The sequence below is a fragment of the Pelmatolapia mariae genome, linkage group LG17 (genome assembly GCF_036321145.2).
Source record: "Pelmatolapia mariae isolate MD_Pm_ZW linkage group LG17, Pm_UMD_F_2, whole genome shotgun sequence".
Classification (NCBI taxonomy): Eukaryota; Metazoa; Chordata; class Actinopteri; order Cichliformes; family Cichlidae; genus Pelmatolapia; species Pelmatolapia mariae.
This window is the reverse complement of record NC_086242.1, coordinates 39,103,441-39,114,832: the sequence shown is the minus strand read 5'-3', so window position 1 is coordinate 39,114,832 and position 11,392 is coordinate 39,103,441. Positions and strand designations below refer to the sequence as shown.

At 41.9% G+C, this 11,392-nt stretch overlaps 1 protein-coding gene across 2 annotated transcripts; it reads right to left on the bottom strand.

The window, feature by feature from the left end:
* Window positions 1-1,385: 1,385 nt before the first annotated feature.
* Window positions 1,386-8,235, bottom strand: nfyba (nuclear transcription factor Y, beta a). Of its 2 annotated transcripts, none has more exons than XM_063460342.1 (7): window positions 8,135-8,235; window positions 6,224-6,317; window positions 5,996-6,126; window positions 3,409-3,606; window positions 2,449-2,527; window positions 2,296-2,375; window positions 1,386-1,942 (listed from the first exon to the last, which is right to left on the bottom strand). In XM_063460342.1, exons 2-7 carry the CDS (start codon window positions 6,315-6,317, stop codon window positions 1,910-1,912), a joined length of 615 nt encoding a protein of 204 aa, XP_063316412.1. In that variant the 5' UTR covers window positions 8,135-8,235; the 3' UTR covers window positions 1,386-1,909. The 2 variants fall into 2 exon arrangements, with proteins under 2 accessions (XP_063316412.1, XP_063316411.1); XM_063460341.1 differs by lacking the exon at window positions 8,135-8,235 and adding an exon at window positions 6,411-6,538.
* Between the last annotated feature and the right edge of the window lie 3,157 nt (window positions 8,236-11,392).

The window sequence follows — 11,392 nt, the reverse complement described above, 5'->3', positions numbered from 1 at the left end:
CCCTTATCGGTTTAAGAATAGCACATGGCCACAGATAAATGGCATAACTGCCTTGTTATGTTACTCAAGCTGTTGGAAAAACGCGGGAATTCAAATTTTGAACTGGATCTGAGGTGATTTCTGAGGATCACCACGAGCACATTAGGAAGCCACCCCAAAAAATATCAGCTGTTAGGGAGCATTTTGACATGTTATCGCCCAATAATAACACGAGCCTTAAATCAGTCTCAGAGAGGCTGGTTAGTTAGAGGTGTGTGCATGTATATTATACAGGACCTCATATGGGTATTCTGCAATTGATACATCATTATGTTTATATATTCAAACTAGGAACTATGGAGAACACACAGCTAGAGGGGACGTAACACAGAGCAGAGAGAGGCGCAGACAATGTATACACAGCAGGAGATGAGGACAAACACAAAACTGAACATAACATACATGACAGGAGACTATCAAAATAAAGCAGGAAGTAACACACACTGAGACTCAGACTAAGACGTGTGGGTTTGGCACTGGGACTGGGGGAAACACAGAGAGGAGACAGAAACGGGTACGTGGCCGGGGAGACCGAAGGAATAACAAAACACTGAGATGAGACTAAGATGAACAGACCAGAAATCAACACCAAAAATGTATATAGTAGACTGTAAGCCCGCCCCATCCAAAAAACCCCAAACAAACAAAAAACAGGAACTTTTCTATTTAATTATCTATTCCCTAATTACTGTGGTGCAGTATGAATGGCCGTAGGGGAGCTCCGTCATCTATGGACATTATGTTATAGAGGCTAACATTAACAATAGTGATGTGCGATACAGGCGAGTAACCAAGTGAAATTCAGGCTGAGCTGACACTTTGTACAAAAAGCATCAATGTGTTTGGAAAATCAAACACATTATAAATGACGCCTTCATAACGAATAAAAGACTCGTTACATTTACGGTTCAACACTTTCGAGGGGAGTTATTATTTCACGTCACTGGGGGCCTTCAACCATTAAACCAGTGTGATCCTAAACAGTAAGACATGAAAGGCAGTCCTATCAATAACCAGGCATTATTACATACGAACAAGCAAAAACATCATTTATGAATAATTTCGGCACCAGTCAAAGTGGGTCAGTGGTTTTTTCTCCTTTACATGTTAATAAGTCATGTTTGCAATACTTCAGCATCTAGTTAGCCCTACGGAAGAGGAGCGGGTACTCTGAGTCCTGCATGTTGGATCCTAACCTGCCGGACTGTTGCAGCAGGCAGTCAGATGTACCTTCACTGCTGCCCACATAGCTGCTAGCTGCCTGTTAGGCTCTGGAGTTTGTGCCTAAAAGTGCAAACTGCAGGTGCTTTATGTGATGAAATAATAATCAGACTGAAACATCGCTTTTCAAATTTTATTCAAAGGATTTTTATGACATTAAAGCACATGGTAAACTGTCAATTTACAAAAGAGCTGCATAATCTAGTAAGACAGTAACAACACGGCTCCTCTTGATTCAAACAGAGAAGACATGAAAAAAAAAAAGCATCCAATGCAACATTTCCCTTTATAACCCCGTCCATCCCAGCCCTACCCCAGAAAAGAGGAAGGGAAAAAAAAGCATAAAAGCAAACACATTAACACGAAAGCACAAACAGGAATTCATCACTAAATCATGTACGAAGACTAGCCTTTAAAATAAAGCCTTGAATTTCCCAGCTGCTCTGGAAGCTCCAAAACATCTGGAACATTGCAACTAGAAACTACACTTTCTACTAAACAGGTAGTGGCTTCTCTGTACATGAGGGATTCTGCAACACCCCCTGCTCTCTCTCTGATAACCTTCACCCGTCGGCCGGGTCAGATGTCATCGGTGATCGGAGAGTGTGCACGGAGCCGCGGTGTTCAGGCTGGGAGTGATGGAGCCTCGTCATGAAAACTGGATCTGCTGTACAGTGGGAATCTGGAACAAAGAGAAGCGAGCATCACCAACAAAATTCCACTTTTGACGAAAAACAAACAATCACAAGATAAAGAATACGAATCAAAGACCATGAGACAATATAGAAACTATAACGAGCACTCGGCTGTGTCCACACAGAAATGTAAAATGTAATCAGGCACATCTGTGCAGAGTCTGCCAAAGAAACCTGTCATCAGATTTAGCTTATGCTTTTATTACACAATTTTCTGTCGAGGTGACTGCAAAGAGTTTTCCAAAATTAGGATAAAACAATCCAACTACATGACTGATGTGTTTCCTCTTAGTAGCAAGATAGGGGATAAAGGGACAGCACAGCAATCATGTGCTTTTACCTGTTGATATGATGTGGTGTACACCATAACGTTCTGCTGCTGACCATCTGCTGTGATAATCCCAGCTGGCAGTGGATTTGCTGATGAGAGAAAAGAAGTGGAATTGATTAGGACTGTTCATTAACGGGGGGAAGCTGCTTGTGTTTCACTTACTGAAGCTGTCCTCTGAGAGGTCCTCACTAAGGCCTTCTCCCACAGTCACACCTGCTATTCCTTTCTCCCCCTTCATTGCCTGGAAGACAGCAGAAAACATTTTCACGTTATTCTGTGCAGTGCTACGAAACACCAGTTACACATACAGCATTTAAAAGAGTAGAAGCAGCTAGGTGCTGCCAAGCACGTGTGTTTGATTATCTGATCATCAGCGAGCAGGACCGCTGTATTTAACAGTCATTACAAGTAACGACATTAACTAATTAACATGGCAAGAACCCAGAAGAAATTACAACATGATTTAATTACCAATTTCTAAATAATATCTCATCTATAAGCTTACATGAGAAAACGCTTTAATCAGCATGACCATGACTTCATTCACAAACATTACTCGTACTAGCACTATGTTGCTTTCTGGAAAAACAAAGTTTGTTGGAGTTGTGCCCTTTATGAATTCCCTGATTCGACTGAGAATTCCATTCTACATTTTTTCATTGCTTAACAGCATGATCTATCCCAATCCCTCCACTTGCACCACTTCAGTATGGGTCAGAGGAATCCAAGTAGCTATGCAAACTTACATTTTTCAAGCTAATTAATCAGATTTTGGGTAATCAAATTAGATTGCAAATAAAACTCTCTGACTGTACTGGTGACACCTGTGAACACAGCTGTCTTATGGTCCTGATAAATTGGACTGTTGTGAATCACACAGGTAGATAAAAAGGGCATAATAACTGTATCATGTTCTAAAACTGTATGTGATCATCAAAGCTACTTGCATTCATAGCACTCCTGACTTTTGAGAAGTTATTCGAGTTATTTGAGGAGTTTGGATCCATCAAACAGCAGTATTAACAATGAAACACAAAACTTGAGCAGTAAGCAATCACAGAAACATGACAATATTCAGAATCTCAACTTAAATATCCAAATAAATGGGAAGCTGCGCCTCACCTCTCTGAACTTCTGCAGGTAGAGCTTCAGTGGATCCACATACATGTCAAAGCCCAGCGTGGACATGGCAAACAGGATGTCCTCCCCATTGATAGTCTTCCTCTTTTCCTGGTGACAACGCTCACTCGCCTCAGATGTGATAAAGCTGATAAACTCGCTCACGCACTCCTGCACACACTCTTTGGCATCTTTTGCAATCTGTGCAAAAAAGAGATGCAGACATTACAGAGGATTCACAGCTGGCCTTTGGAAACTGCATCAGGCCAAAGAAAAATAGTTAAAAAGAACGCTGTTCTCACTCTTAGCATTCGTTTCCATGTCTCACTATGTGATGTGTCTCCCTGCGTACTCCTCATATACTTTGAAGCATATCTTAACTTGCTATATGACAGTGTCCTGGGCCCTTTTCAGAGGGGTGTCAATCCAGGACATCTGTGCAGCAGTGAGCTGGTCTTCACCTCTCACCTTCGTCTGGTTTTACAGGCTGGACGTCTCCACTTCAGGTGTAGCTCAAGCAGTGCTGGCACTGGGTCCTCACGTGGATAGGTGAGCTGCTGGCTATTGCAGTGATTGCTTGAGATAAGCTTGTCTGGTAATAATGGAGTCTCCATTTCCCATAGTGAGACATCCAAACGAACGCTATTCAGTTCAATTCAATTTTATTGATACAGTGACAAATCCCAACAGTAACCTCAAGGTCCTAGTGAATGCTAGAAACGAGAACTTCAGGTTACTTGCGTAACCACATAGACCACATGTCCATGCTGCTGATCCCTGCATACACTCCCCTACTCCCCCCCCAGCCACAAAGACTGTGAAAACCTGTCCAGAAGATGCATCACATCAGCTGCAGGACTGTGTTTGAACACCTGGACCTCGAGAGCACACATCAGTGCTCTCATACATCAACTTCTGTGTCAACAGTGTCACTGTGGACAAACGTCTCCAGGTGTATTCCAACCAGAAACCCTGGATGACTAAAGAGGTCCAGGTCCTGCTGAAGCAACGTGACTCTGCCTTCAGATCTGGTGACAGCATGCAGTACAGTGCAGCCAGATCTGAGCTGAAAAGAGGGATCAGAGAGGCCGGGGGGGTCTTCGCTAAGATCTTCACGCTTCACTGTCCCAGTCCTGGATCCTGCCGTGCCTAAAGTCGGCCACAATCGTCTCATTGCCAAAGTGTACCAACATCAGCAGCCTCGACGACTGCCGACCAGCTGCTCTAACACCTGTTATAATGAAGCGCTTCGAGAAACTGGTCCGACATCACATCATGTCCTGCCACATACAGAGCTAACAGATCAACTGAAGATGCCATTGCTACACCACACCACCATCTCCCACCTGGAACAACAGGGCCGTTACGCCAGGCTGCTCTTTGTTGACTTTGGCTCTGCTTTTAATACGATACTCCCCGACAGACTAATAGTTAAACTGCTGGATATCGGACTTCCTCCGACCACCTGCTGCTGGATCGGAGACTTCCTGTCAGACCGTGTACAGCGAGTTAGAGAGGGGCCTCATCTTTCCTCAGCCTTAACACCGGCTCTCCACAACTCTGTGTACTGAGTCCCCCACTGTACACTCTGTACACACATGACTGTGTCAGTACCCACCCAGATGATACCATCTTGGTGGGGCTCATCTCAGGGGGCGACGAGACGGCGTACAGAGCTGAGGTTCAGAGGCTGTCAGATTGGTGTGTAGACAACAACCTGGACCTCAATACCACCGAGACAAAAGAGCTGGTAGTCGACTTCAGAAGGAGGAAGTCTGAGCTGCATCAGCATGAATGGTTAGTGTGTGGAAAGGGTCTCCAGTTTCAAGTTCCTGGGTGTGCACATAGACTCAGACCTCCAGTGGAGCTCAAACAAACACCTCAGTGGTTGTAAAGAAGGCAAAACAGCATCTCCATGTTCTGAGAATCCTCAGAAAAATGGACCTGAAGGAGCTGCTGGTCGTCTTCTACCATTGAAAGTGTGCTGACATACTGCATCTGTGTGTGGTTCTCCAGCTGCACCATGGCACACAAAAAAGCACTTCAGAGGGTCATTAATATGGCCCCAAAATCACTGGACATCCTCTTCCCTCCCTGAATGGTAGATGGTAAATGGCCTGTATTTGTATAGCGCTTTACTTAGTTCCTATGGGCCCCAAAGCACTTTACACTACATTCAGTCATTCACCCATTCACACACACCCTGAAGGACTTGTACAGCACTATTGTACTAGGTATGACTGTGCAATGACATTAAAGAGTGATCTCCTATCTCTAACGATGGCTCTCAAAGTAGCATGAGTGAGACATCTCACCAGACAGCCCTTCTTGCTGGGGCAAAGCTAGAAGAGGTGCTTATCGTAATAGTGAAAGCTATTTAAAGGTGGCCAGGATGAAAGTGAAACTGAGGAGGTTAAGAATCTCTTTGTGAGCTCAACCCCAGCTCCTCCTGTTCACATGTCCCCAAATAAATAAAGAACCCCAAATTTCCTGATGTATCCATCCGTGCGAACACTTAGAATAACATACTGTGTGAAGGCGTTATTATTTCTGTTTTCTTTCTTTCTCTTCCCTTTCATCCCTCACAAACCTTTCCAGTCTGAGGAACAGCATTCTTCATGATGCGAGCCACATTAGCAATGGGAAGATATATGTCCTGTTCCCTGTAGTTCTCCTTACTGCTGCCGTCTTCATGGTCATTCAGATTCTCATCTCCATCATCTATGAAACACACAGAGAGTCAGCTCTATAAGAACAAAGCCAAAATGCACTTCAATGAAGATGATGATTTTATACTGACACTTTGTTTTTTCCTTACCTTCCTGAGGCTGGAGAACATAGTGACTGGAAGCCATGTACTCTCCAGTGATGCCCAGCTGGGAGGCGTCGGTGGTCGAGCTGTCTCCGTCCATCTGCAATACCACACAGCTGGCTTAGTTATTTGGAGCTGTAGCACTACAGTAAACCTGCGAAGCCTGAATGTAGCCAGCTTCTTAGAGCCACACCTTAGGCATGATCTGAGTTATTTAGAAGGGTCCCAGCACGCATGCTCCTCTAGGAAGGAGAAGATGTTTTCCTTTGGGATTCAGCCACATGCTGTTTTACTATGCTGTGAGCTATGAAACAGAATAAATAATGCCAGCTTGATGTTTTTCTCCGTAGCTACACTGTGACTCCAACACTCAGACTGACCTAGATATGTCTGACATGGGTGAGCACAAAAGAAAGTGCAGCTGTTAAACAAACCATTTATCCATTTTATTTATTGATCTTTTGTTTGACAGTAGCAGACCTACTGTTGTATCGAGTAGGGTAAGGTGTTGTTTAAATGAACACAGAAGATTTAAAGTTTAAAGTAATAATATTTTTAAATGGATCATGATAATGATCAATGCTGACTGATTTGAGCATTTTTATCATAATGTTTTAGGCCATATGTCAAGCCCTGCAATCAACAGCTAAACATACATCAAGGGTTGACCTAACAAGTGAAAGATCCCTGGTTCGATCCCGGAAGGAGACACAAATCCCTTTGGGCTTGTGTCAGGAAGGGCATTAAAAATAATACCAACTAAAAGATGCAGTTACTCTAGCGACTCTTTGTAAATAAGGGGGCAGCTAGCTTTAATTGTTGCAGGCAGGTTAGGACACTTTAATTATTTTTTCTTTTATTACGTATTAATTGACGAGGTCATTCAGCTATTCAATCAACTGGTAAGCTAAAGGCAAAGGCTACTTTATTATAACATCGCATCTATCGGGGAGAGAAGGCCATCACAATGTTTTTATAGCGTAAGTCATTCAACATTTCAATGTACACTAAATATCAGTAGCTCTTATTGGGTGGAGACAACCTAGCCGTTAATAGTGCGCCAAACGCGTTTTGTGTTGTCACCCAATCCTGATACATGCGTGTGTTTTTGTTTTCCAGCAGACTGACTTGGCGGGTTTGTTGCTATTGCGTCTTGGTGCTTGTTTTAGAGGGTTTATCTGCATCCTGAGTTTCTACTAACGACTAGCTTGGTTAAGTAGCGTATTTTGGTACTCAGACGTGTATAATGAGGAATGCCACAATAACAGCGCTCCCTCACACTGTGCGCACTTTTATATCGGCCTGTGTGTTTGCACTGAGAAATGTTTAACTTGGCATGACACAGCTAGCTACCCACTGGAACTGTTAGCATTTATCTGAAAGGGAAAACGTAAAACAGCTGTAAGCCAACGGTGAGGCCAGCTTACGTTAGCCACATGCTAAATACACTGGCATGTGTTTGGCTACCGTGTGGTAAGTAGCGGTTATCAGTCGCAGCTGTGACATTTTTAGCTAATGTTAGCTAATGTTAACCCGGGGATGGAGTTAGCCAATGGGCTCGCCAATATTGGGGAAACCAGTGCTTTTAACGTAATGAAGAGAAGCTTTCCAGTGGGCTGTTACCTTGAGTAGTTAACCCTATTCAGGCACTGAGTGTCCCTTAAATACATTCTCACTGCAAATCCAACGCAATTCGCGTCCGCCTTGGCCTGTTCTTTGTGGTGCACAGCATAGCAAGACGTGACCAGGGCCGAAATGTTTAGTAGTCATTTTTAAACTTTCACCCGCTGGATACTTCCTGATGAGCAGCCCTCATTCACCCAGACAACAAATAAAAAAAATCAGACAGAGACGGACATTTCCATTCGAGCTAACGAGAAATCGGTTAGCAATCATTGGCCGGAGCCAGGAACAAACCTGCAATGAAGCCCTGGTTGGTTACCTTCCTGAGACGGCTGTTTGGTTGGACAGAAAATGGCTGCAAAAGGACCAGTCCCAGCGCGGAGCCGCGGCTGCAGTACCCCATCTCAACAGTAGAGGCCCGTGCTGCGTTCAGGACCTTCAGTACCGCACAAGCCCAAATCTACATAGCAATGGTAGTTGGTACTGTTATCGAAACTATATGTCTAAGAAGTAACATAAACGAAGTAGAAAACCCTTACATCCTTAGATAAAGTACACATTAGTTATAATGTAATATAATGTAATATCACAGAAAATGTAGTTCCTACATTTACGGCAGCAAATGAACGCATCTTGTAGCGCGTGGATTTCCAGAAAACGTCTACGTGGTCTGCCTACCGCCGCTGGCATACGGTATAATAAATTAATTAACCCTTAGATGCACACGTGGGGTCAAAAATGACCCCATGGGTTGTTTTTCTTCAAAGTCTTTAAAATGAAAAGTTGTAATATAATCATATTCCAGGTATTCCTCATAAAATATGTTTGTAACATGAGGCCATTTGCATTTTTATTTATTTTTTCATTAATTAAAAAAAATGCAGTTTTTGTATCACTACCCCACTCTTCCACAAGTGGGGTCAAAAATGACCCCAAGCAGTTCCTATGGAATCTTCTATAAACCTTTAATTCTTATCAGCTCCGACTGTCCCACTTACACTTCTGATGGATCAGGAATTCATTTTTACACAGTAACATACATGATTTATAGTTTTCTGTGCATTTCAAACATTGTCCTTTCTGATGGGGTTTTTTAAATATCTAAAGTAACATGGCTGCTATGAGGTCAGCCAGGATCCCTGTGGACCTTGCCCTACAAATGATCCAGGAGGCATTGACTCAGAATCTGACATCTCAGATATAGAGGACCCAGACTATTGTCCCCCCCACTGAACAAGGCCAGTCAGATACAGAGGAGTCCTCTGATGAGTCCTCTGAAGAGGAAATGGATATTGAGTCTAACAGAATGAGCCCCTCTTACTCTTCTAGCCACAATATTCTGAATAGTCGGCCAGGGCTTGCACCTGGGTTTAGTACTGTCTCCCCAATAGATGCATGGAAGATGTCCATGTCTGATAATATAATAGAAGAGGTGCTGACATGCACAAACATGGAGGCACGAAGAGTAGCCACAGACAGGGGAAAAGAGTGGAAACCAAGTTTATAGCAAAATGCATTGATTTTATTTGGAGTCATTTTTGACCCCACTTGTGGAAGAGTGTAGGTAGGTATTGGTAGGTTGTGCATCCAAGGGTTAAAAAAAAAAAAAACAACGAACAAACACATACACACAAACCCGAAAAAAACAGCTACTCGAATTTTGTTTTAAAGCGATTGAAAGGCGCAGTAACAGTAATAGTTTCAGACATTTCTGACTATAATAGGTAGGCTTTTTCATCTCGGGGAGCATTTTTCAACCAAGTGCGACAACAAGTCACTATATGGTTACCTTGTGTTACACTTTATGGTTGTTTGTTTTGTGTCTGGGGCTTTCGTATGTAATGGTCATTTCGTGTGCACTTGCTCAGAATCCCCAAACCTTGTTTTACTGCTTAGTGGCGGCTGCTGAGTTGAACATGTTATTCACAATTTTCACCACAAGATGGCGCGACAGTTAAACAGTCTATTAAAAAACCCCAGGTAGAGCTATGATACTAATTAGTTTTAGTTTTAAGTGATCAATTCTGATTGATTTTCATTTAATAGAAAAATAGTACCTAGGGCACATGGGTTTGGTTTTTCATTACTGAGATATGTCTTGCTTTCTGCTTTCAGATAAACTAGACGAGAAAGAAGGCGGAAATGCATATACTCATAGATATTTATACTCTTTATACAAATTGTTTTATTGAAAAGTTGAATTGTAAGATATTTGATGTTGTTATCCTAGCTATGTATACTACAGCTTCAAATGAAGGCTAAAAAAGGAGACTTCATAAAAACTGGAGAAGGTAGGAGAACAAATTTACTACTTACAACATACCACTATTAGGAAGCTTTACAATGACAGACACATTATTAGGATTTGTGGCATTGCTCACAGATAATGTGGAAAGTCTTGGTTCTGAAAAGTTAAAGTTTAAAACTTCTCATTTTGATTAGATGTTGTTCAGCATGATTGTTGTGACCTGGCCTAACTACCACTGTGACTGTGTATTTCCAATCCCAAAGAGTCTGATGTAAGCGGTTGCATGAGGTCAAAGGTGTTAGGAAGATGATATTTAGTCAAGAACTTTTTTTCCTCTAGAATATTTGCAACGTCGTGCTGTACCAGAGAAAACACAGCATCTCAAAGTTTCTCTCTCCCTCTCACTCAAACACTTTTTTTTTTTAATTTGTTCATTTCAGGCACAACAAATACATATATTGAACATAAAGTGCACAAAAACAAAAAAACAAACAAACAAAATGTACCTGAAAAGGAGTGGGATGAAGAAAACCTATTAAATCCCACCCCTATGTTCATTCATCAACAAAAAACAATAAGCTTCCCGCAGCTACGCCCATCGTTGCAAACCAAACAAACAAAACCAAGCAAAACAAATAGAACTTTCATAACTGAATACAGAATATATTAATTATAAATTGCGTTACCACAGGTAACAGGCAATAATAATTACAAGTAACAAACACACATACATATACATACATACATATGCATCTACACACACATGTACATATATATACATACATACACACTTTTTTTTTTTTCCCCCTTGGAATCCATACCAGCAATGGTAAGAGAACAGACATTTCAGAGTGCACTAAAACCATCATTGATTATACTGTGACCAGACCAACTGTTTGTAGAGGAATTTAAATCTATGAATATTTTTGCATTGTTTCAGTTGTAAACTCAGACTGTTCCAGATTTTCACACCACATACAGACACACAAAAACCTTTACGGGTTGTTCGAGTTCTGGGTAATTTGAATTCTCCGAAGCCTCTCACATTATAAGCCCTTTCTCGAATTTCAAATATAGATTGTAAATTTGCAGGTAGAAGTTTATTAAAGGCTTTGTATAAGATTATGGATGTATTGTAATTAACCAGATCCTGGAATTTAAGTAACTTTGCCTGAAGAAAGAGTTTGTGAGTACGATCTAGATAACCAGCCTTGTGAATAATACGCAGTGCTCGTTTCTGTACTGTGACTAATGGATAGGTTGTATTTTTATATGTGTTTCCCCACACTTCCACACAATATGTA

Coding starts and splice junctions, on each gene's coding strand:
- nfyba (XM_063460341.1), bottom strand. Junction 6,127..6,223: donor TGTTCTCCAGCCTCAGGAAG/GTAAGGAAAAAA, acceptor TGTGTTTCATAG/ATGATGGAGATGAGAATCTG. Junction 1,943..2,295: donor ACACCACATCATATCAACAG/GTAAAAGCACAT, acceptor TCTTTGTTCCAG/ATTCCCACTGTACAGCAGAT.